The sequence below is a fragment of the Sus scrofa genome, chromosome 14 (assembly GCF_054392235.1).
Source record: "Sus scrofa isolate SSC_HxYL_T2T_F1_AM1 chromosome 14, Sscrofa_HxYL_maternal_Yorkshire_Landrace_v2.0, whole genome shotgun sequence".
Taxonomy (NCBI): Eukaryota; Metazoa; Chordata; class Mammalia; order Artiodactyla; family Suidae; genus Sus; species Sus scrofa.
Window position 1 is genome coordinate 130,211,065 of NC_139396.1, and position 27,002 is coordinate 130,238,066.

Sequence of the window (27,002 nt, forward strand, 5' to 3'; positions counted from 1 at the left end):
ATAATTTTTTAATGTGCTAAAATCAAATGGGAATTTTATTCTAATGGGAAATACTGAGATTTCAGGTTTTTGTTTTTTTTTTAATGCTAGTGAACAATGCAAAATAAAGTGGGCTTTTTTCCCCAAAAAAATTATAGGTGAAATTTTGAAATTTTGTTTGAGAAGAATAGTATTTATTATAATTTAACTATGCTGATAAGAAAAGCCACACAGAAGCTTACTTTCTTTAGTACCCTAAGGACAGTGAAGCAAATGCTCTGTTATGGTTAGATCTGTTATGATGCGTCACCTTCTGTGAATAGAGGAGAGAGAGAAGGAACTCTCTTGACAGTGTTTGCAGCACTATAAAAATACATTCCAGAATTATCATAACATTGAAAAAATATCTAATGTTGAGATAAACATGCCTTTTGCCTTAAGGTTTTAAAAGCTGTTTTAAAAAGCTTCATGCCCCAGATACTCTAGTTGGTACCTTTTATGAATTCTTTTTTTAAACTTAGGTAATTCTTAAGGAGGTAAGCCTGCTTGAAGCCTCTTTACTGCCAGAGCAGAAAATCCGAAAATAAAACCCTCTATCCTTTCCTTCTGGCCAAAACTGAGCTAAAGATGGCTTTCCAAGATATGTTCATTAGTTTGAGGTTCTTATTACAACTGGAAGAGTTAATTTTATCTTTGCAATCTAACTTCAAGTCGGTAATTTGTTTCCTATTTGTTTTTTTTCTGTATGTCCTATTTTTTTCTCCTATTTGTCTGTCTCCATTGAAATGAGCCTTACTATTTGTCATTCACTTAAAATAATAGTTTAACTTTCAAAGAGTTTTCCTTATCTTACAAAGCATTCAGCATGGATTGAAATGTATTAGTTTTTATGAAGAGTTTTGTTTTCATTAAGGGGTCAGCAAGATATTTCATCAAAGGATCAGACAAACAACTTAGGCTTTGTAGGCCATTTAGTCTCTGTCATAACTACTTAACTATGACTGTGGCAGAAGTGGCCAAAAACAACACATGAATGAGTAGGCGTATATTTTAATAAAACTTTGTTAAAAATTGTCAGTGGGCCAAATTTGGCCCACACCAAATGGTTTACTAACTCTTACTCTCTGTCAAAAATCTGACCTTAGACTGGGATTTTTGTTAACAGCAGAAGTTTGGTGGCTTTTTTTTTTTTGTTGTTTGTTTGTAATAGACACCAGCTTTATAAAAGTTACAAGTATAAAAACTAAAGTATGTGTGTGTATATATGTAGTCACCAATGTAGATGTATTTGTTTAAAAGTGAAATGAATGTAAACCTAATGAAAATAATTAATGGGTAAAGTATAGATAGGTCTTATGTGTGCTAAGGGTAATGCAGCTTATGAAGAGATTAAAGATGAGATCAATCAATTACTGTGAAAATTTATATCCAGATTAGATGAGAAGTCGATACTAGTTCTTCTAGTGATATGAAATCATTGGTGAGAAAAAGTAATAGCAGTTCTTTAAGGATGGGGATGGGGTTTTGGGAATGGAGGTGAGCCAAAACCAGAATATTGTATTAATTCCATGCTCACTACTGATTTTTTCTTTTTAGTAAGTGATTCCTTTTCACCAATGACATCCGCTTACTTAGAGTAATCCCACTTGTGTTGAGGTATTGGCTCTGTTCCTTGCCACTGCAATTTGTTATTAGAGTCTTTGTTTTCCGCAAAGTGCCTTGGAGATCTCATCTGATGAAACTTGCTGGGGGATATTAAGAGTGTGGCATTTGCAGAATTTCCCTATAATGGAGAGTTTAAATAGCTTAGTTGATTTTAGTGGTCATTGCAAGTCTTCCTTGAATTATTTTTTTGACTATACCTCTTTCTAAATTGGCTTCTATTAAGTTTAATATATCGTAAATTATGGCAGTGTAAACTTGAGAATGTAGGAAGAATGTTAATGTACGTCAGTTTTGAAAATCATGATTTTAGTTGATAGAAGAATGCACTTACTAAGAAATATTCATTCCTAGTAGAGACATTCTTAGTATGTTAAGAGAAGAATTCTTCTTCCTTAATACATTTAGAGTCCTTCAACCAAAAATGAAGATCGTGTTTAGGTTGCAGCTCAAATTGCCTCTTTCAATTAAGTAGTGAAACATAGCTGCCTGCTGTCACTGGTTATTCATAAGCTATTGCTAATGTAAAAGGGTAGGAAGACAAAACGAAAACTTGAGAAGAGAGCAAAATACTATTTGCAAATGACTTTACTTCAATATTTGGAAAATCCAAAGAGGTACACTGAGAAATACTTAGCTTTCTGGACACTTAACAATAATCATTTGGGAAGCAATAAAGTAATAAAAATTGTGTGAAGCTGCCAAAAACCACAAAACCTAACTGAGAGAATTACAATGTTTGAGTGTAAGAGCAAATATACCCTTATTTGGTAGATCCCATTTTCCATGTCTGTGTCCTACAGAATGCTTATATTGAAAAGATGGTGGCAGCTGAGTAGTGGTGCCCAGTGCCTAACTCCCAATACCTGCAGTATAACGAGAATCAGGACAGGGAAGCTACAAAATAGTGCAACCTTTGCTACACATTTTTGTTGCAAGAGACCTTGCTGCTCTGGTGGGATTGACAGCCAAGTGGCAGCTTGCATCTCTCTTGGCTTTGTAAGGCAGAAGAGCTATTGTATGTTCAGTAGCTGGTGATCATTGGCACATCCTGTTCTCCCTGGTTCTGGGCTGTAGAAGAACTGTACTGGGAGGTGGCAGCAGATTCTCCTGTCCCTTCCCCTAACCACCAACATAGCTGTTCCACAGGGAGGATTCAGGGGGCATTCAATGAAGAGCCAGTTTGCCAACACTCCCCCACCCCACAACCAGCTCTGTAGCACAAAGGCACAGATACTCTTGTTAAAGAGAGGTTTGGAGTGAACTTCAAAGACTTGCTAACATGCTGTCCTTTACAAGGGGCTGGACTTTATCTGGATCAGACAGGAGCAATTTATACCCTATAGTACTGTTGAAAACAATAGATCAGAGAGAGAAAAAAAAAAGGTTGATAAAACCACAGGCATCCTTCGTGATCAGAAAGAATGTGTGCATGCTCAAGGCTGCAGCCACATAGGAGCAACCCTGACTGAATGTAGGGCAAAACTTGTAAACTCCCTAAAGGATAAAAGCAGTCTCAAAGTCACACACAAATCCGAAGGTAAAGGATGTAAACATCACTGATTCACAGGGCTTAAGCACAACCTCTGATCAGTCAATCAGTGGCTGATCACTAAATGGCGCTGACTTGGAAGCGACCCGTAAGATGTCAGGCTTAAAAATGGGGAAACAAGTTGAGCAGTGACATCAGAGAAGGTGTACTGTGAGGGGGAAATAAACTTGATAAATTAGTTCTGCCAAGTTACAAAAATCCAGAGTTGGGGAGGAGATCCTACAATATGTTACCTAAAATGTCTGGTTTTCAACATAAGGTTATGAGACATTCCAAGCAACAGAGAAGTGTGACATTGAGAAAAAGGCAGCAGATACTGAGGGGTATCAGATACAGGATAAATGTTAATCAACTAAAGGAAACCAGATTTAAAGAATTAAAGTATACTGACAATGTCTTATCAAATGGAAAATATAAATAAGATTTGAAATTACCAAAAAAAAAAAAAAACGGTGAAAATTCTTGGAAAGTGCAATAACCAAGGTGAAAATTTTACTAAAGAGGCTAAATGGTAGATTTGAACTGGCAGAAGAATCAGCAAACCTGAAGACAGATTGATAGAGATTGTGAAATCTGAAGCACAGACAGAAAAAAAATGAAAAAGTCTTCCTCACACCACATACACAGAAATTAACTCAAGATGGATTATAAACCTACATATAAGCAAAAACTATAAAACTTGTAGAAGTAAATATTTAGACCATTGTTTGGGTAAAGCCCTAGATATGTTGCCAAAATCACAAATGAAAAATAAAAAAAGATACATAGAATTTTTTTTAGAAGAGATTGTAAATTTGATCTATTTCACCTGGTTTGGATTAACACCAATGTAATTTCAATAATAAAATATATAGCTTCATTTCTCCATCCCCATGTTGTTATTGTCCCAAATTATATATTTATAAATTGTGTGCCCATCGGTGCAGGTTTATAATGACTGCTTTATGCATTTGTCTTTTAAATTAGAAAGGGAAAAAGTGACAAATATTTTTTGGTCTTTTATATTTACCTCTGCTGGTGTTTACATTTATCAGTTCTGTATTTCTTTGTGTCAAATTGAGTAGAATTACTTTTTAGTGTCCTTTAAATCTGAAGAACTTTTTTTGATAGGTCAGGTATGCTGGCAGTGTTTATCTGAATATGTCTTTAATTTTTTCTTCCTTTTTGAAGAATGGTTTTGCCGAATATAGAATTCTTGGTTGGCAGTCTTTTCTATGCAGAACTTTGCCTATGTCATTTCACTACCATCTGATTTCCATGGTTTCTGACAAGAAGTCAGTTGATAATTTTACTGAGGATCCTTTGCATATGATGAGTCATTTCTCTCTTGCCACTTTCAAGATTCTCTCCTGCGATAGTTTATGGTATAGCTGGTATGCACATTTTTTGAAGTTCTTGATGCTTTGTGGGTTGGTAGACTATGCTTTTCATCAAATTTGGGAAGTTTTTGTTTATTATTTCTTCAAACATTCATTCTGATGCTTTCTTTTTCTTCTCTGCAGAGACTCACATATTTTATATGCTGTTATGCTTGATATTGTCCCACAGGTTTCTCAGGCTCTGTTCATTTCTCTTCACTTTTTTGTCTTTCTGTTCCTTAGTCTGGAAATATCAATTGACTTATCTTCTAAGCCAATGGATTCTTTCTTCTGCCCATTCAAATCAGTTGCTGAGCCCCTCTGGTGATTTTTTTAATTTACTTTTCAACTCTGTAATTGTAAGTTCTAGTATTAAAAGTTCTTTTCATAACTTCTGTTTATTTATAGTCTTTATTTGGTTGAGGCAGCTTTTACTTTTCTTTCTTTCTTCCTTCCTTTCTTTCTTTTTTTTTTTTTTTTTTCCTTTTTTTGTGCCACACCTGCAGTGTCTGGAGATTCCCAGGCTAGGGGTCAAATCAGGGCCACAGCTACTGGCCCATGCTACAGCCACAGCAGTGCCAAATCTGAGCTGATTCCACAACCTACACCACAGCTCATGGCAACACTAGATTGTTAACCCACTGAACGAGGCCAGGGATGGAACCCACATCCTCATGGATACTAGTTGGATTCGTTTCCACTGAGCCGCAGGGAAACTCCTCTTTCATTCTTTAAGTATTATTTTCTTCAGCTATTTGAACAGATTTAAAATAGCTAAGTTAAAATCTTGCTTTTTTTTTTTTTTTTTTTTTTTTTAATCTTTTTGCTATTTCTTTGGGCCGCTCCTGTGGCATATGGAGGTTCCCAGGCTAGGGGTCTAATCGGAGCTGTAGCTGCCAGCCTACGCCAGAGCCACAGCAACGTGGGATCCGAGTCGCGTCTGCAACCTACATCACAGCTCATGGCAACGCTGGATCGTTAACCCACTGAGCAAGGGCAGGGACCAAACCCGCAACCTCATGGTTCCTAGTCGGATTCGTTAACCACTGCGCCACGACGGGAACTCCAAATCTTGCTTTTTTTATGTGTATGTGGGCAATACTTTCCTCTTTCTTTGCAGGCCTTATAATTTTTTTGTTGTGATCAGGACATTTAAAATATTGTGATGTGGCAACTCTAAAAATCAGACTCTTTACCTTCCCTCACCTACCCTCCGGGGTTTGTTGTCATTTCTGCTTGGTGTAGTTATTGTTTATTTAGTAATTTCTAAACTAACTTTGTAAAGTCTGTATTCCTTGTTTTGTGTGGCCACTAAAGTCTCTGTTATGTCAATGTAATGGTCAGCTGATGATTGGACAGAATTTTTTGAATACTTGGAATGAAAAAAAATCTTTGCCAAGGGACTCTTTGTGTTTTTGTGGTAAACCTTCACTTAGGCAGTTTATAACTATGCTTTACCCATCACTTCTTACTTCAGCAGAGGCTCCAGATCAGATATGAGAGCTTAGAGCTTTCTCAGGTCTTTACTTAGGGTACACATAGCCCTAGGCATGTGTATGGCTTTTTAGATTCCCAGGAGCGTGTTGTAGCTTTATAAAGCTCTTATGGCTTTTATCCCTAGCTTTCAGTCTGTTGCTTGCCTCAAATTTTATCTATCTTAGACAGCAGTGACTAAAACAGCTACTTGTCGATGTTTTCAGCATTGCCCCTAGGTAGCAGCTGTAGCTCTGGGTCAGCTTCATGTCAGGCAAAAGCCCAGTCTTATGGAAAGTCACCAGAGTGGTCAAAACAAATTACTTCTCTATGATTGAAGTCTGTTCTGTTCCCTCTGATATTAGGAATGGGGTTTTATTTTCAGGACTACTGCTAATGTCAGACTTAAAAGTGAAAGACTGACAACATTAAGATCAGGAACAAGAAAGATGTCCACTCTTACTGCTTCTATTAAACATCATATTGGTGGCAGTTAGGCAAATAAAAGAAACAAAAGGCATCCAAATGGGAAAGGAATAATTTAAAATACCTTTTTTTTTTTTTTTTTTCATTTTTGGCTGATAGGGAATTCTGGGCCAGGATCAGATCCAGGCCGCAGTTGCCCTCAAAGCCACAGCTGCAGCAACACCAGATCCTTAACCCGCTGGGCTGAGCTGGGGATCAAACCGGTGACCCAGTGCTTCCAAGATGCCGCCAATCCCAGTGTGCTACAGCAGAAACACCTAAAATACCTCTTTTTAGATGATATGACCTTGTGTATGGAAAATCCTAAAGATTCTACTAAAAAATACTTCTTTTAGTTAATAAGTGAGATCAGCAAGGGTGCAGAATACAAGATCAATAGAAAAATCACTCCCAGCACTAAATTTAATTAGCAGCAAGCAATCTTAAAAGGAAATTAAGGGGGAAAATTCCATTTACAATGGGATCTAACGGAATAAAATCCTTAGGAATAAATTTGACCAAAGCAATGTAAGACTTACACCGAAACTACAATTCACTGTTGAAAGAAGTTAAAGAGGACCTGAATAAATGTAGGGGCATCCCATACTTGTGCATTAGTGCACTTAATATTGTTAAGATGGTAGTCCTTCCCAAATTGATTCATAGGTTTGTTGAAATCCCTGTCAAAATTTCAGCTGCCATTTTGGAATTCCAGATTTTTTTTTTTTTTTTTTTTTTTTACAAATTGACAACCTTGTTCTAAAAATTCATATGGAGATGCAAGATCCAAACTCATCAAAACTGTTTTGAAAAGAATAAAATTGGAAAACACACAGTTCCCCATTTAGAAACCTACCACAAAGCCACTGTAATCAAAACAATGTAGTACTGATATAAGAATAGACATACAGATTGATGGAACAGAACTGAGAGTCCAGAAATAAACTGACATGTTTGATGATCAATTAATTTACATGGAAAGAATAGTCTTTTAACATATGCTGCTAGGACAACTGGATAGCCACATTCAATAGAATGTTTTTGGATACCTTCCTCACACCAAGCATAAAAGATAACTCAGAATGGTTCGAAGACCTAAAAATCAGGTATAAAATGATAAAAATATTAGAAACAATAGATAAATTGGAATTCATCAAGATGAAAACATTTGTGTTTCAAAGAACTCAAGAAGTACAAAATGGGAGGAAACATTTTCAAATCATGTCTCTAACATGGGAATTGTATCCATAATATACAAAATGATTACAACTCAATAATAAAAAGCTCAATTAAAAAATGATCAAAGGATTTGGATAGACATTTTCCAAACAAGTTATACAAATAGCTGGTAACAATGTGAAAAGATGGTTAATACTTTTAGTCATTAGGGAAATACAAATCCATAGCATGATGGGATATTACCTCACACCCTATAGAATGGGTATAATAAAAAAGACAGACAATAACAAGTGCTAGTGAGTGTATCAAGAAACTGAAACTCGTACATTGTTGGTCAAAATGTAAAATGGCGTAGTCACTTTGGAAACAACTGGACTTTTCCTCAAACTTAAATGTCTTTGCCGTATGACAGCAATTCCACTTCTAGGTATATATCCCAAAGAAATGAAAAACATAATCCACTCAAAAACTTTGACAGTTGTTTATAGCAGTATTATCTATAATAGCCAAAAAATGGACACAACTCCAATGTCCATCTATTGGTGACTGAATAAACAAAATATGGTATATCTGTAATACACTATTCAGCAATGAAAAGAAATGGAAGTACTGATACTCTAACAGATGAAGCTTGAAAACAGTATGCTAAATGAAATAACTCAGTCACAAAGGACCACATATTGTATGATCTGGAATTCATGTGAAATGTCGAGTATGCAGGTCTACAGAGACAAAACAGATTAGGGGTTGACTAGGATGGGAGTTGGTGGACAGTGAAGTCTGCTTATGGGTATAGCGTTTCTTTTTGAAGTGAGAATGTTCTAAAATTGTGAAGGTTGCCCGACTCTGAATATAGTAAAACCCACTGAGTTATACAGTTTTAAGTGAGTTCATTTTATATTATGTGAATTCTATCTCAATAATGCCATTAAACTTGTCAACGAGTAAAATTTGGTTAGCTATTAGAAGGGGGAATTGAATGTTAAGGAATACTGAAATGGCAAATAAAGAAATCAGCTCCTATTTTTAGGACCAAGAGAGAATAACCAAGGAAGAAACTAAGCACTTAGAATGGAGCTCACCAAGCCCTAGTCTGAGATTGAGGAGGCTGTAGCTGCCACAGGGGCATGCAGCCTGCTGATAGCAAAGAAAATTTTTAGAGTACAGACCTGAGCTGGTTTGTGGGAATAGTCAATTCAGTGGCAGTGAAATTCATTAGAGGATGTTGGTCAGCTATAGCTGGTCTGCTATAAACAGACTGCTGAGAGTTAAAGAAATTTAGTGGAAGGTGCTGGCAGCTTTGAGCTGGTCCCCAGGTAGTTGTAGTCTGAGTGGGAGACAAACTCACTAGAGGACGTGGTCAAGCTGGAGCCTGCTGGGTGGCTGAGAGAAATTCACTGTTGAGAACTGGTGAGCTAAAGCCCCTAAGCAGAATCTAGAGGGGGGTGAGGCTGCAGAAAAACTCAATTTAAGATGCTACAGGCCAGAAATGGTCTGCAAAAACTCACCTGCTAGGTGGCTGAGAAACTCACAGGACAGAGATTGTCACTGGGCTTCCCTAATCCACTACTGGGGAAAAAACTCACTGGAACCAGAAAGGGATATATAAATATAATGTACATACATATAAAACAGTACCCCTATTGGCACACATTCTGTCTCAATGTTCCTCTAGCCTTATCTACGGATCTGTGAATCGAAGCTCCCTGATTGGTATCTTGATCTTGCCAATTGTTATGGTAATTGATCCCCTCCCCCTCCAGCTTCTGATATTCAAGTGCTGAGAGCAGTGTCTCAGCATCTAGACCATGAACCCTAGCTGCCATTAGCCCTGGCCAGCAGAACTGGTCTACCAGTGAACTTAGTGATGTTTTCTCCTTTCTTACCAGTGTATTTCTCATGGCTTTGGTGGTCACACTTGTCCTTTGGAACATGATTCTCTAGTGAGTCGTCTGCTCTCATGTAATATATCCACTCCAGCATACTCACTTCCCTGAGCCTTTTGATCCTCTCCTCCACTGTCTGCCATGGCAGTTCAGGCATTTCAGCCTTAATCGGTGAAGAGCATCACTTTTTCTAGACTTCCAGGAGCCACCTAATGAGTTTGCTTCATTTTGTAGGATCCTTACCAGAGTGTTAAATCATGTATCCTGAGACATGCCCTTAAGTTAATAAATTATTCCTTATCCAGTCTTATATTTTGGCTCCTTTGCTCAATTATTCTCCAAATATAGTTCCATGGTACTCCCTTAGCTCCTGCCAGTACATGGTGCTTAATTCTTCAGTCTCTTTCAAGATGTGTTCTTTTTCTCACTCAGCAGGCCTAGCACATCCATAGCTGACTCATGATGCAATTTAGCTTTAGTTATTGGCCTACCAGCTAGGACAGGAAGTTGGGGCATATCCTGAGGGGTATTTCTGTTGCCTTGCAGGAAAGAGGCCTCTACAATGTGTTCCCACACAGGCAGAATGCTTGTTCTTAATGAGAGGGTAGCTAATTCTATAGATTCTGTGGGTTCAGAGGAATCTGGGGAGCCAAATAATTGGTGGCATTCACCATCAATGATGTTTTTACCATCATTCATCACCAGATGTTCTGACCCCAACTGTCAGGGTCCCAGGTTTTCTGAACTAGAATTCTGCCCTTGGTATAACAGACTTGTCTTTGTTTAGCATTAAATTATCTTTGCAGCATAGTATTCTATTAAATCCTGGGTTTGGTATTTTTTCTTCTCTCCCATTACAGGAGATTAGCAATTGGGTCACTACTTTGGACCAGGGATGGTTCATGCCTCAAATACCCCCAAGATGGAGTCTTTCTTGTCTCTGGATGGTGAGTAATCTGGTTCAAAGACCTCATCTTACAGCCTGCTTTTTTGAACTATTAGTGGTACTAAATCCATCATTTGGGTTTTCTGGGGAAAAGATGCTGAGATGGAATTGGGAGTGCAAGAGGCTTATTGGACAGTAATGCCTGGGAAAGATTAAAGGGGAGGGAACAAGATTGAGAAGGAAAAGCTTTCCCACCATAATGCAGATCTGTTTCTGGTGAAAGAAAAGGATTTCAAGGTGGAAATAGGATTGGGTACAGAAAGCTTCAGATTGCCACATATCACTGTTAAGTCTGACAACCCAATGCATACTTTAGATCAAAGATTGTCTATTAGAGGAGTTCTATGCTGGGCAGAATTGTCCAGACTGAGGGCTGCTTAGGAAGAGCATAGGCTTGGCTCAAAACCCAAGGCAGATTCTGAGGGCACTAACAGCTAAAGGCTGTCAGATAATTGCATTCCTACAGCTGAATGCCAATATTTTTCCTAATGGGAGATTCTAACAGTGCACCTCCATGGCTTCCACATGATGGGGCAATATCAACTAGAGGGACATTCATGTAATTGGAGTCCCAGAAGGGGAAGAGAAGAAGAACAGAAAAAAATATTTGAAAAAAAAGTGATGATTGAAAATTTTTTGCTGAATTTGAAAACTATAAATCCAAAGATCCAAGAAGGAAGCTCAAGCAGGAAAAGCACAAAGAAAACCACACCAAGGGACATTATAATCACATTCTTATAACTACAAGTGATAAAGAGAAAAATTTTACAGTAGCCAGAGGAAAAAAAAGTATACATTATATACTGAGAATCAAAGATAAGAATTACCACAGATTTGCCATCAGAAACACTACAAGCCAGAAGAGTGGAATATCTTCAAGGTACTGAAGTCATCCCAGAATTCCTGAGAGTTTCATCAGTGTCCACTCTGCTGCCTTGTTCTGTGGGATGTTTCCCTGGGCTTTTAGTCTGCTTTTGCTCTCATCCCACTCTAAGCATCATATCATGTTTAGAGTCCATTTAATAGACATGCAGCTAAAAGACATTATAATTATATTTAATAAGCAAGGCTAACAACATAAATCATGGGTAAGAACTTCTAGAAAGTTCATATCTATAAACATCTCCCATGGTTGGGAATACTTACAAAAAGAACCATTACATCCCCCTTATCTGTACTTATAAATATCATACATTACCTGCATTTTATTTTCTACATGTTAAAATTTTAACCAAGACTTAACTGTCAAGCATTCACAGCAGAAGTCCTTGTTACGTTAGTGCACCAGGATCATTGTGGTGGCCTAAATTTCCAGCAGCTTTGTTTTATCCAAGAGTATCATTTTTCTTATTTTGAAAGTAGAGTGTTATTTTCTTACATGACTGAAAATACTTTACACTTGTTTCTTTTAAATAGAGACATTTATTTGGAGAATGTTAGTAGCATGATAACTCAGCCTCACCAGATATTACAGTTCATCAGATCAGTCAGTAGACAAGTCCATGTGAGGTTCTTATATGGAAATTCATGATCAACTCAACAGCTTCCTCATCTTCTGTTTTATTACTGGACGAGCAATAATCCAAAATATGAAGTTTTTGGACTTTTTCCTCGAAAGTAGAAATAGGGAAAGTGTCTGATGCAATGATGTTGACTTCCTTTTTTTTTTTAATCCTTTTTAATTTATGAAACTTTAACTGCATATTTCAGTCTTGTGGAATCTTTTGTGTTATTCTGACTGTCAATAAGAACCAGGGGACTGTGTTGATGATTCTTGATGATTTCAGCAACACTTCCAAAGTACTAGAGCAAGAAAATAGATGAATTATACATTGGCATTTATATTAACCATCAGCTTCATTTCTCCCATCTTCTCCCACTCTTCTCAGGTTAGTCAAAGTTCTAGGTCCCAGCTGACATTCTCTCCAAGGTCTAATTTATTTGAATGGCAGACCCTGGCCATTCAATAAGACTAGAAACAGAACTGACATCCTCAATTTGTATAACTAGTTAGGGAGAAATTAGTTCATTGAATGAATTAATGTTTGAATATTTTGTTTTTTACTTAGTGTCCAGTCTAAAACTGTCGGTGAATTTCTTTGCATTCTCTATAGACATTTTATGTTTATAAATCATAGATTATCTGTTTTGCTGCATATCTTAGATACAAGGACTGATGTAATAAATTCACCTTAGAGTTCAGTGTCAAGAGAATTATTTCCCAGATTTTTTGAATAAATAAAACTTTATAAACCCTCATATTTCGATTTTTGCCTTATTTCCCAGTAAGATTAGAGCTAAATCACTGCCTAATTAATAATGGAATTTCATGCTAGGGTCTTACTACACATATTTGTTTTTCTATATGTTAACTCCTATTATCTATGGATAATTTAATTTAAGGTTATCACATTTTTTTTCTGAAAAATGATCAATGTTTTAAATGAAAAGTTAAACTAAATGTAACACAGACCATGAAATGAAATGCGTTGATTTTACAAATGTGCTGCAAGCTCACTATCATCAAATAAATGCATTTAGAGTTATTTTTTAAAAAGTGGTCATTGCTGTGCATCAGTGTCATATAATTTAGCAATTATCACCAACTAAATTTATTTTAATTTTTCATAAAAATATAAATATCCATAATAAAAATGTTTAAACGTCTTAATAGTTAATCACTTAGTTACTTTTTCAATCCGAACACAAATACTGACAAAAAGACCTCAAAATATCCACATGGTTGACATAATATAACCAGAGTTTTCATTTTCTGTTTTTGTTTTTTGTCTTTTGCTCTTTAGGGCTGCACCTGTGGCATATGGAGGTTTCCAGGCTAGGGGTCGAATTGGAGCTGTAGCCACTGGCCTATACCACAGCCATAGCAATGCAGGATCTGAGCTGCATCTGTGACCTACATCACAGCTCATGGCAATGTCATATCCTTAACCCACCGAGCAAGGCCAGGGATCAAACCCGCATCCTCATAGATACTAGTCAGGTTCATTAACCACTGAGCCATGATGGGAACTCCACAAAGTTTTCGTTTTCAATTCAGATGTTCAGTATATGGAAGAAATAATCTTTTTAGAAAATTTTTATTCTTTTTTTTTTTTTTTTCCAGCTGCACCCATCGCATGCAGAATTTCCTGGGCCAGGGATCAAACCTGCACCACAGCAACAACCCATGCTTCTACAGTGACAATGCTGGATACTTAACCCCCTGCATCATGAGAGGACACCAGAAATAGTCTTTTTTTTCTTTTAATTTTTTATGGCCACACCCACAGCATATGGAAGTTCCTGGGCTAGGGGTTGAATTGAAGCTGCAGCGGCAGGCCTACACCATAGCCAGAAGAACGCTGGATCCAAGTTGCATCTGCGACCTACACCGTAGCTTGCAGCAATGCTGGATCCTCAACTCACTGAGTGAGGCCAAGGATCAAACCTGAATCCTCATGGATGCTGTGTCAGGTTCTTAACCTACTGAGCCACAATAGGAACGCCCAGAAACAGTCTTTTTATTATCTATAATTTAAGTAAGAATTTTATTTATTTATATATTTATTTATTTATTTATTTTGTCTTTTTGCCTTTTCTTGAGCCGCTCCCGTGGCGTATGGAGGTTCCCAGCATATAGAGGTTCACTGGCCTACTCCAGAGCCACAGCAACGCGGCATCCGAGCCACGTCTGCAACCTACACCACAGCTCACGGCAATGCTGGATCCTTAACCCACTGAGCAAGGCCAGGGACCAAACCCGCAACCTCATGGTTCCTAGTCGGATTCATTAACCACTGTGCCATGATGGGAACTCCATATAATTTATTTATTTTTATTGTTTTTGTTTTTTTGTCTTTTTGTGATTTCTTGGGCCGCTCCCGTGGCATATGGAGGTTCCCAGGCTAGGGGTCTAATTGGAACTGTAGCCACCAGCCTACACCAGAGCCACAGCAACGCGGGTTCCAAGCCGTGTTTGCGACCTACACCACAGCTCACCGCAACGCCGGATGGTTAACCCACTGAGCAAGGGCAGGGATCGAACCTGCAACCTCAAGGTTCCTAGTTGGATTTGTTAACCACTGCGCTACGATGGGAACTCCATATAATTTAAGTAAGAATTTTAAAAGGACTCTGTCAGCACTTCCAGATGCAATTATAATAATATATATTTATTTATCCAAAGGCTGTATGTTTGGAGAGTTAGGGTCAAGCTCTAATCTATTAATTCTGTGGTAGAAATGAAGATTCTTTAGACCAAGAAGAATCACTGTTTACCAGAGTTTCCTCAGAGGACAAGGGCCTAAGAGCACTGCTGAGACCTCAAAATTTATCTGAGAGAATTTCAGGACTGCTAAAGAGGACAGCTCCCTCATCCACCCTTAATCCTTTTATAGAAGTACTGTACCCCAGTGGAGGCTTTAGATTGAAACTATCCATCCAGAGTCACTCTGTTCTACTAGGATCACCACCATCTCCTACCACTGATTATTGTTTAGGAGCATATTTTAAAAAAAATTTGTCAGATAAAGGTTTCAGTGAGAATGAAGGTTTTTGTGGCTAGGGAGAAGCAGACAGTTCTGTTAAAGTTTAGCCGGTATTAAATGATAATGCATTCTGTATTTTAAACCCAAGCTTGGTCTTAATCAGTGCTTTGTGTTTTCAGAATCAAGAGTTTTGCATTTTCTAACTATCTGAGACTTTGTTAAAAGCAAAATAAAACTTCAAACTATAAAGTGCCTAGAAGAAAACATAGGGGAAAAGCTTATGGGATTGTATTTGGCAATGAGTTCTTGGATGTGACACCAAAAAGCACGAGCAACAAAATGAAAAAAAAAAAGTAGATAAATAGGACTACATGAAAATTAAAAACTTCTGCAAAAATGCAACCTATGGAATGGGAGAAAATATTTGCAAATTATATATATGATAAGGAGTTAATATCTGGAATATATAAACAACTCATAATTTTGTAGTATAGTTTGAAGCCAGAGAGTATGATACCTCCAGATTTATTCTCCTTTCTCAAGATTGCTTTGGCTATTTGGCGTCTTTTGTGGTTCCATATAGATTTTAGAATTATCTGTTCTAGTTCTATGAAAAATGCATTGGCTATTTTGATGGAGATTGCAGTGAATCTGTAGATTGCTTTGGGTAGTGTGAACATATTAACACTATTAATTCTTCCAATCCATGAGCATGATATAGCTTTCCATTTATTTGTGTCATCTTCAATTTCTTTCATCAGTGTCTTAAAGTTTTCAGAGTACAGGTCTTTTTTCTCCTTGGGTAGATTTATTCCTAGGTATTTTTTTTTTGATGGAATTGTAAGTGGAATTGTCTTCTTAATTTCTCATCCTGATAGTTTGTGATTAGTATATAGAAATGCAACATATTTTTATCTATCTATTTGTATCTTGCTACAAATTTATTAGTTCTAACAGATTTTTGGTGGGGTCTTTAGGGCTTTCTATATGTAGTATCATGTGATCTACAAATAGTGACAGTTCTACTTTTTTTTTTTTTTTTCTTTTTACAGCCGCACCTGTGGCATATGGAAGTTCCCAGGCTAGGGGTCAGATCAGAGCTGCAGCTGCCAGCCTTAGCCATAGCTATAGCAATGTGGGATCCTTAACCCACTGAGTGAGGCCAGGGATCAAATGTGCATCCTCATGGACACTATGCTGGGTCCTTTAACCTGCTGAGCCACAATGGGAACTCCAACAGTTTTACTTCTTTCCTTCCAATACAGATGCCTTTTATTTCACCTTCTTGTCTGATTGCTGTGGCTAAGACTTCCACTACTATGATGTATAAAAGTGGGTATCCTTGTCTTGTTCCTAATATTAGAGGAAAAGATTTCAGATTTTCACTGTTAAGTATTTCAAACCATACTACAAAGCCATAGTAATCCTGTACGGTTCTAGAACAAAGACAGACACACAGATCAATGGAACAGTATAGACAGCCCGGAAATACACCAACACTTATATGGTCAATTAATCTACAATAAAAAAGCAAGAATATACAAAGGGGAAAAGACAGTCTCTTTGATAAATGGTATTGGAAAAACTGGACAGATTCCTGTAAAAGAATAAAACTAGACCATTTGCTTATACCACATACAAAGAAATAAACTTAAAATGAACTAAAGTCTTAAATGTAAAGACCTGAAACCATAAAACTTAGATGAAAACATAGGCAGCACACTTTTTGACATTGTTCTTAACAATTTTTTTTATATATATATCTTCAGGCAAGGGCAACAGAAGCAAAAATTAAACAACTGGGATTATATAAAACTAAAAAGCTTTTGCTTAGTGAAGGAAACCATCAACAAAACAAAAAGGCAGCCTACTGAATGGGAGAAGATACTTGCATATAGTATGTCTGATAAGGGGATAATATCCAAAATATATATAGAACTCATTCAACTCAGTATCAAATAAACAATCTTATTTAAAAATGAGCAGAAGAGGAGTTCCTTCTGTGGCTCGGAGTTCCTGTTGTGGCTCAGTGATAATGAACCTGACTAGTATCCATGAGGATGCAGGTTCTATCCCTGGTCCCACTGAGTGGGTTAAGGATCTGGTGTTGCCATGAGCTGTGGTGTAGGTCACAGACACCACTTGGGTCCTGCATTACTGTGGCTGTGGTGTTGGCTTGTAGCTGCAGCTCTGCTTCTAACCCAGGCCTGGGACCTTCCATCTGCTATGGGTGTGGCCCTAAAAAGACCAAAAAAAAAAAAAAAAAAAAAAAAAAAACCCAGAGGACCCAAGTAGGCATTTTTCTAAAGAAGACATGCAGATGGCCAATAGACACATGAAATGATTCTTAACATCACTAATCATTAGGAAAATGCAAATCAAAATCACAATGAGATTTAAAAAAAAAAAATCTTGTTAGGGCTGCACCCACAGCATATGGAAGGGGTCGAATTGGAGCTACAGCTATTGACCTACACCACAGCTCATGGCAAGGCCAGATCCTTAACCCAATGAGGGAGGCCAGGGATGGAAACCATGACCTCATGGATAGTAGTTGGGTTTGTTACCGCTGAGCCATGAGGGGAACTCCCCACAATTAGGTATTATATCACACCTTCTGAATGGCTATTTCAAAAAGGCAAGAAACAACATGTTGGTAAGATGTGAAGAAAAGGGAACTCTTGTGTACTATTAGTGGGAATGTAAATTGGTGCAGCCACTATGGGAAACATTTTGGAGCTCCTCAAAAAATTAAAGATAGAGCTACCTTATGACCCAGACATCCCACATCTGGAATATATCCAAAAGAATTGAAAGCAGAGTATCAAAGAGATATTTGGTCAATTAACAAATCATTCATTTAATAAATACTTATCAAGCATCTTCGGAGGCCAGCCATTGTGCTGTGTTTCTGGAAATACAGAGATGAACAAGACATAGTCTACTCCCTGGCCTCATCTAATGGAGAAGACAGACACTTTACCAATTATGAGGCTTTGTAACAATTCAGACACTTTCTAGCAAGCTCTGGATTTGGAATGGGTATAGTTCTTTCTGAAGGAGTACTGAAAATAGCTATTTCTTAACACAAACTTTTAAAATACTATTTTCATGGCTCAGATTGATCTTTTCCACTTTTTGCCCTCTCATGTCCTACAACTTTCATTCTACTGATTCACATTAAATAAATCATTTAAGACTGTGACATGGAGTTCCCATGGTGGCTCAATGGTTAACGAATCTGACTAGGAACCATGAGGTTGTGGGTTAAGGATCCGGCGTTGCTGTGAGCTGTGGTGTAGGTTGCAGATGTGGCTTGGATCCCACGTTGCTGTGGCTCTGGTGTAGGCTGGCAGCTACAGCTCTGATTAGACCCCTAGCCTGGGAACCTCCATATGCCACAGGTGTGTCCCTGGAAAAAAAAACAAAACAAAAAGACTGTGGCAAGTGTCATTCCTTTTCTGACCATTTATAGATTATTATTCTAGCTCATATTTCAGGGCTCACATATAGGAACAAGCTGGTGGAACAGAGATATGATAAGCCTTGAAGTTGACCCAGATTAAAGTGGAATTGATATTGATGTATGGTTAGTAGTCAAGAGCCATATAATGCTTTCTTTTTTCTTGCTGCAGGCCCCAAAGTTCATTCTGATCCAAGGGCTACAATCTAATGTTTCAACTCTAGTTTCTGTATTTCTTCCGGATTCTTCCCTGGTCATTCACCTTGGTACTTGAGTTAAGATCTTAGTTCTTGACTTAGGAGCTTTGGGCACTGACCTTGATTTTTATAACATCAATTCCATTTGACATTTAAACCTTGATTTCTGTGTCCCTCCTAAAGTACTGAATCAGATGGACCTCAATAAGTAACAGGATAGAAGGAGTAAGGTACAGTTTTACATCATACCAGCCTTTCCTCCTTCCTGTTCTCTCATAGATATACTGCCCATATGTAGTAGTTTATCTTGTACTCTATTTATGATAAGTGTGCACACCTTGGACCAGGTACTCTTGTATCCTTTCTTCTCATCTCTAGCACCCAATACAATATGGCATTGTGCTCAAAACAGAGTCATAGAGTTGGATTAGAAGAGAAATTACTGACCTCTTCACCGTTTTTCTTTCTGCCCAAAGCATACTGTTTTGTTGCTTCAATAAATCTCACAGGGATATTATATACTCGCTTATTAAAAAATACAACTAGTGTATATGGCTGTTTGGAATCATGGCCAGAGCTTTTCCGAATAAGAAATGATCCATCCTGTTTATTAAAAGAAAGAATAATTATGATTAGTGTTTCTTGTATTTCCATAGGTTAGAAATCAGTTGATGAAAGATACCTGTATTACATTCAAAAGGTAATTATTTAGCTATATGATTTTTATTATTGATTAGAACTTTTTTATTATTCTCTAAGAAAATACTTCAGTAAAATATATATAGAAAATTCTGAATAAGGTCAATGTAGCTTTTTGATGCACTAAGTAAGACATTTTGTTTTTAGGATCTAGAAATGTGTGAAGCGACATATTAAGATCAAACCTAAAGGGCACTGTTGAACTAGTAACCATGTTCACAAGTTGCCTATGTCTGAAAAAAAAACCTATCAAACCATTTCCATTCAAAAGTACTATAAGAAGAAAGCAGACATTGGGAATCCAAACATTTCAGCTGATAAAAATTTTCTCTCCGGAGTTCCCATCATGGCTCTGTGGTTAACAAATCTGACTAGGAACCATGAGGTTGCGGGTTCAATCCCTGGCCTTGCTCAGTGGGTTAAGGATCCCGCATTGCTGTGGCTCTGGTGTAGGCTGGCGGCTACAGCTCTGATTAGACCCCTAGCCTGGGAACCTCCATGTGCCGTGGGAGCGGCCCAAGAAAATGGCAAAAAGACCCCCCCAAAAAAAATTCTCTCCAAAAACTTATGTTGAAGTAGGAAAAAAATTCCAAAATAAACTAAATATCTTATAAATATTCTAGAATCATAAATTCAAAAATTATGAACAAAAATGGACAAAAACAGGAGGAAAAAATGCAATAAGTGTTGATCACACCATGGGAAGGAAATTGAAGAGGAAAACAAACCTATCTCAGAAATGAAGAAAGAATTACAAGATGCCCAAGGGACAATAGCCTTAAATGAAGACTTAATAAATGACTGAAGGAAGGCATTGAAACAACCAAGAAAGAGAAAAAGTTTTTTGGTTTTTGTTTTTAAGTACAGTAGGGTCAGTGTGGTAGTGTGGTTGGATTGAAAGAAAGACCAAAAAAAACAAAAGGTCTAAAATGTATGTAATTTGAATCCTTAAAAAAATAATAAAACAGAAATACTCTTTAAGATTACAATTTAAGAAAATGTTTTAGAAATAAGAGAAAACTTAGATCTGCATATTGAAAGGGTTTCCATTTACCTGGAAACATTGACCTGGAAATTTATTCAGAGACCTAATCTGGTAAAAATGATAGACTTTTAAAAGAAAAAAATCTGCAGAGCCTTCCAATTAAAGTATCAACTTATGAATAAGGGAAAGAACATTAGCATCACAGTTCTCAAAAGCATTGTATGGAACAAGGCCATCCAGTGTGAAACAACACTTTTAAAAACTTAAGCCAAGGATTTTATATCCAGCCGAGATTTCCTCCACGTATCAAGCTATGAAAAACAGTTTTGAATGTGCAAGAAGAATTCAGGGAATAATTGGGAAGATAAAAGAGAAAGAACAATGACACTTTAATCTTGGATTGTGAAGCACCATCCTTCCTGAACATCTACTTTGGTAAGTTTCACCAAACAAAAAGATAAGTGAGGAAGCCAGCAACAGGACTGATGGAAAGCACTTAATATATTTCATTGCAGAGCTTGGACTAAAACAGGGGTGGCAGAAAACAGTATATTCTGACAAGGCAGGGTGCCAGTGGAAAAAAATGGGAGGATAAAAGAGAAAGAGAAAGAAAAATGGCACTTTAATCTTGAATTATGTAAACTGTTCCTAGTGTTCCTATATGATTAGCTTAGACTCTCCCAACAATTTACTTCCAAGTACTTTTTGCCATCTTGATCCCAATCTTTTATCCCAAGCATTGATCCAAAATAGCCTGTTACTTCTCACTTCTGGATAGATCTCATGTAGCACCAAGCCTTACAGAAGTCTCTCCCAAAGCCTTCTTCTCTTCCACTATTTGGAGAACAGTGGAGACTATGGAACCATGTAATGAAAGTACAAACAGCAGTAAGATAGAGGAACAAAGAAAGAGGGAGGTGTTTGAAAGAGAAGAGGGGATAGCAGTTCCTCTTGAGTAATAAGTAAAGAAAAAAGATCCCTGCATCCATAATTGTTGCAATTATTTAATTAGCATATTATTGGGATGACAGCTGTGCCTATATAGGCTGAGGGCAGAATATGAGATTTTAAAATGGTCAGACCTTGTTTGATTTGTATAAAGCCTCTTCAGCTGACTTCCGATCGCAGGCACCAGCATACCATGGTTTACAGTGAACATCAGCTTCCTGTGAAATAGAGGGCATTGTTAAGCATAAGATGGTCCTTTGGTGACACTGAGCATTAGAAATGAAGTCCCATTTTACATTATCAAAAAGGCCTAACTACATTTGGGCCAGTAATCTGAAAATGAGTTTTATGCTTTTTTGATCAACCACGAAGATTATGTAATTGACTTTTCCTCCATTTGGGCTTAGGGGCTAGACTTAGTACTTGAACATAAGAACTAAATCCTGCTAGATTCCTAAACCATTTATTCCTTTCTCCTAAACAAGTTATAATCTCCCTTTCTATCGTGATCTTATTGTTGCTGTTTCATGGAGTGTTTTATAATTTCCAAAATGTTTTTACAAATACTGTCTTATTTGATTCTTGTAACTACTTTGAAGGCAAGATGAATACATGCTATCATCCCAGTTTTACTTTTGAGAAAGCTTAGAGAGACCTGTCCAAGGGCACACAGAGTCTTTTCTCTGTCTTTTTTTAAACTGTGCTGTTTTATGTGTTTTAATATCACATGCCTCCACAGATCTATTCTAAGAAAATTACATAGTTTAAATAGAATCTATGTGAGAGGAAGAACAATAAAACTACACACTTCTTTGCTAGCTTTGAAGAAACACCAGTTGTTATTTAGGGCATCCAGAATACAAATTGGCATAAATGGAGCAAGGTTTTAACAATTGGGAGAAAAATGTGTTCTGTATCCATCAGCAAATGACAACTCACAAATTGACTTAAAATAGAATTTGTTCCTAAGCTTCAACTCCAAAAACTCTCTTATAAGAAGAAATGCTTTTCTGCAGTTTATTGATAACAATGAGTTCACTTCATACCTGTTCTGATAAATTGGAATTAGATGGAAAGCTAGGTAATGGGCCATCCACGGTTGGGCTTCCCCCTTCTGGAAATCCTGAAAGGGATGTGAAAAATCAGTGGATCCTATTATATTTTAAGCAATTACTATGCCCATACCTCAACACTGTGCTGGGTGCTGCAAGGAACACACACACTGATAAAATCACACTTAAAAAAATCACACACACACACCAGAAAATCCTTAAGACCAATGGTCCTCAAAGTGTGGTCTGAGAAGCCTGGGAATGCCCAAGATTCTTTCAGAGGGGTTGCAAGTTCTTTTCTAAATACATCTCTGTGAAACCCAATTTTTCTCATGTACTCCAACCAGTGGAACATATTGCAACAGATTGAATGTAGAAGCAGATACGAGAATTCAGCTGTCTCTGTTACTCCAGGCATTAAAGAGATTTTTAAAATGTAAAACAATGCCACTCTTCCTACTCAATTTTTTGTTTGGGAAATATTGTTATTTTTTCATAAAAATATGTTATTTATATAAACATATAATGAGTTTAATATTTTTGAAATGGATTGATGTATTTTAAACGTTTTAATTAATACATTAAATATCATTAGGAAAAAAACACATAAACCAAAGTTCTTTGGGTATGCAATGATTTTAGGAGTGTTAGAATAGTCCCGGAATCAAAACAATTGAGAATTGCTGCATTAAGGATAAACTCCCTCAAGAGTTTTTGTTTTTATTTGCCTTTTTAGAGCTGCACCCCTGGCATACAGAGGTTCCCAGGCTAGGGGTCTAATTGGAGCTGCAGCTGCCGTCCTACACCACAGCCACAGCAATGCAGGATCTGAGCCAAGTTTGTGACCTACATACACTACAGCTCATGGCAATTTTGGATCCTTAATCCACTGAATGAGGCTAGAGATCGAACTTGCGTCCTCGTGGTTACTAGTCAGGTTTGTTACTGCTGAGCCACAAGGGATACTCCCTTCAAGGGGTTTTCATTCTAAATGTGGAGACACATGAAGTGGAGTAATCATTTAGCTATGACATTCCTTCATTATTTTGTTCCTCTCGGTGATGAAGGCATTGGGAATATATAGCAGTCAACAAAACAGCAAAATGCCCTTCCCTCCTGGAGCTTAAATTTTAATGCAGTGAGATAAGCAATAAAGACATGTTTATATATATATATATATGAAATATGTTTATATATATATATATATGAAATATGTTTATATATATATTTAAATAGTCATAAGTGCAATGAAGAAAAACAGAGGGTCAATGGCAAGTAGTGTGTTTAAATAGGCTAGTCAGGATGGCTTTAAGGAGTTGACACTTGGGTAAGATCTTTAAGGTAGAGAGGGAGGAGCTATGTGGATATCTCCGGAAAGAATGTTCCAGGTACAGATAAGAGTGAATTCAAGGGCCAGGCACATTTGAGGAATAGAGAGGGGGCCAGTGTGCCTGGAGTGCAGTGAGAAAAGGGGAAATGAATAAGGGATGAAGTCAGGAGGTAATGAAGGCACCAGGTTTGTTGGACCCAGTGGACATTTAGGATGACTCAAGCTTTAATGACCATGATATGGGAAGCTTTTCGGAGGATTTAAACAAAGTGATGTGACCTGCCTATCTTAACAAGCTCACTCTGGCTCTAAGGCTGTTAATAGAAGGGGGCAAGGGCAGAGAGACCAGTTCAGTGTTGCAAGCCCAGGCAGAAAATGATAGTGGCTTGGAGTTGATGGTGACAATGGAAGCAGCAAGAGTGATTGGGTTCCAACTGTATTTTGAAGGAACAGCTGGAAGGTGTGTGAAGAAAGCAAGCAAGGAGTCATGGGTGACTCTAAGGGTTTTGATCAGAGCAAGTAGAATCATCCTTTCTTAGGAGGGGAAATCTGCGGGAGTAACAGGCTTAGATGAACCAAGTGCTTCAGATGAAAGTGCCTTGGATGTTCCAAGGTGACAGCCACTGCCGTTAACAGGAGGGAGCAGTGAGAGCTTGGTGGTCCCAGCAAGCTTGGTTATGAAGGAAGGATGTGTCCCAGCAATTGGGGACAGTATTTCTGGGTGGGAGCAGCAAAAGAGGGCAGGTGGTCAGGCTCTCCCAAGGCACATAGCACAAGGTGGTTAGTGGTTTCCACAGTCAATGAGGTTGGGAGAGGTCAAGACTGACAGTTTCTGATCCCTGAGTATGTAACAGTCCTGTTTCTACATCTTAGCTCATTTTGTCCACACATACACGCACCTCTGCTTTTTATGGGGGCAGCCATTGGAGCCCATTTTACAGATGAGGTTTTCCCCAGCCACCGCAGCCCTCGCTGCCTCTATTCCCCTGTCCCACCCCCTGCCACCTTGCTTTATTTTTATTATTTATTTGTCTTTTGTCTTTTTTAGGGCCACACCTGCTGCATGTGGAGGTTCCCAGGCTAGGGGTCTAATCGGAGCTGTTGCCACCGGCCTAAACCACAGCCACAGCAATGCCAGATCTGAGCCACGTCTGCAGCCTACACCATAGCTCACAGCAATGAGGGATCCTTAACCCACTGAACGAGGCCAGAGATGGATCCTGCAACCTCATGGTTTCTGGTTAGATTTGTTTCCGCTGTGCCACAGCAGGAACTCCTTGCTTTATTATTATTTTTTTTTATAGCACTGTAGAATTTACCTGATATTGTATGATTTACTTAGTTGTTTATTTTTCCTATCTCTTCCAGTGGAATAGAAGCTCCATAAGGGAAGGGACTCTGTTTCATTTGCTGCTGTATCCCTTGTGTCTAGAATAGTGACTGACACATGGGTACAGATGGTCGTTAAGTATTTGTTAACTGAAGGAATGACTTGGATTGTCATACAATAAAAGGTATAGTAAAGCTTTATGTAATAAAAAAAACTTTCTATAGCTATACCATTTCACTTTGTATTCAGAATTTTAGAAAATTTATATTTTGTTTCATTTATTTAATATGTATCAAAATTTCAATTAAGAGTTCCTGCTGTGGTGCAACGGGATTAGCTGCGTCTCTGGAGCACTGGGGCACAGGTTTGATCCCTGGCCCAACATAGTAGACTAAGAATCTGATATTGCTGCACCTTGTGGCATAGATCACAACCACAGCTCAAATCTGATCCCTGGCCCGGGAACTCCACATGCCATGGGGTGGCCATTAAACCTAAGAAACAGATTTATGTTTATATAAACACACTTTTTTTTGTATACAACGATTATTCTCTTTATTTAAATTTATCAAGTCTGGATTATTTTGGAATATTTTCCAAATAAGGTAGGGTTTTGTTTTGTGTTTTCTTTTTTTCCCTACATTGAGTAGAAAGCAAATCAACATTTGGACAGTTATGTTCTGTGAACCTGACTTCATATCTTTTTAGAGTATTATTTGCCTTGGGAAAATTATCCAGAATTTGCCAGATCTTCTCTTCAGGATATCTTGGTAGATATGTTTTATGATTATTAAAACATATTTTAGATTTAATTTAAATAACTATAATTTCTTGAACACCATCTAGATAGCAAGTACATGTTCTTTGACTTTATCATCTTATCTTGAAAATAGTTGTATTGATTTGGGGGGGGAAATTAAATAAATAAAAGATGACTAGTATGACCAGTAAAATATTCAATCAGCACGAAAAAAGAAAAGAGTAAAAAATACCAAATCTATTTACTTTTCAAAACAGCTCTATGAAATAAATATTCTTGGCCCCACTTTACAGATGAGGAAGTAAACTAGAGAGGCTAGGAAGACTGTGCAGCTGAAAGAGGCAGTGCTACTCTGGAACCCTGGGTGGCTCAGACATGAAGATCCAGCCTTAGCCAATACCTGATACTGTGCTCCATGCCTTCATTGTACTTACTTGGCAGAGGAATGGGTTTTTGATGGATTGGTCTGAAAGGAAGAATTTCAGATTAATTAAAGGGCAAAGCAGAAGATATGTTTTACTTCTTGTTTGCATCAACATGAATGATTGATAAAATATATCTAAAGCTAGAAGAGGCACCAAAACCTTCAAGATAAGAAAAATTCTTTAGGTTTTTAAAAGGAGGAATCTTGTCCAGTGTTAGATTTTAGTTAAATCCAATAATTAACCCCAATGTTAGGTAAGCCTTTGTGATTCTAAGCAGTTCTTTTAAAGTCGTTACCCACTTAAACACTTTTAAAATTTAATTGTGAAGCAATGAAAAATCAGATGTTTACCCAACACTACAAGGTCAGTGTCCCTGTGCATTGTAAAAATGCAGGCATTAAGGAAACTTATTTTTAAAGGGAAGGATGCTTACTTCTGGGCAGGAGGAAACACTGGTGACTGCATATTTTCTTGCCTGTGACTAGATCCTCGGTGGCGTTCGGCAGGTATAGGTCTTTCTGCATTAAGAAAAGTATCATTTTAGGATTCGAGTGCAATGCCTGTCCTTATGCCCAAACCCAGCAACATCAACTGAGAAGAACCAGATTTTGGTCCCATGAGCATGTCCTTCACCAGGATGTCATTCCTTTGTGACCTGTCAATCTAGTGGTGTGTCTATAAGACCAGGCCTCCTAGTGGTGTAACAAGCATACCCTACCACCTCTGCATTCACTCCTGGCAATGTACAAACACAGAGATGGAACCTGTGGCTCCTGGAGCTTTAAGTGTGTGATTATAGGTGAGAACCAGGAGATAAGCACATTTT

General features: G+C 37.7%; 2 protein-coding genes across 4 annotated transcripts in view; one reads left to right on the forward strand and one right to left on the reverse strand.

Annotated features, from left to right (window-relative positions):
* Positions 1–27,002, forward strand: part of DNTT (DNA nucleotidylexotransferase) — a 194,228-nt gene that overhangs the window by 27,716 nt on the left and 139,510 nt on the right. For all 3 annotated transcript variants that reach the window (XM_084994985.1, XM_084994984.1, XM_084994983.1), the window contains exons 7-10: positions 10,415–10,501; positions 19,304–19,347; positions 25,030–25,175; positions 25,700–25,761. The gene's annotated coding sequence lies outside the window, so the exon portion shown is untranslated. The remainder of the gene's footprint in view (positions 1–10,414; positions 10,502–19,303; positions 19,348–25,029; positions 25,176–25,699; positions 25,762–27,002) is intronic.
* Positions 11,903–27,002, reverse strand: part of BLNK (B cell linker) — an 84,818-nt gene continuing 69,718 nt past the window's right edge. The window contains exons 12-17 of the mRNA XM_001928233.6: positions 26,610–26,694; positions 26,186–26,217; positions 22,326–22,402; positions 21,414–21,497; positions 19,095–19,250; positions 11,903–12,303 (exon numbers count right to left, since the gene is read on the reverse strand). Coding sequence (XP_001928268.1) covers positions 12,184–12,303; positions 19,095–19,250; positions 21,414–21,497; positions 22,326–22,402; positions 26,186–26,217; positions 26,610–26,694 — 554 coding nt within the window. The 3' untranslated portion in view covers positions 11,903–12,183. The remainder of the gene's footprint in view (positions 12,304–19,094; positions 19,251–21,413; positions 21,498–22,325; positions 22,403–26,185; positions 26,218–26,609; positions 26,695–27,002) is intronic.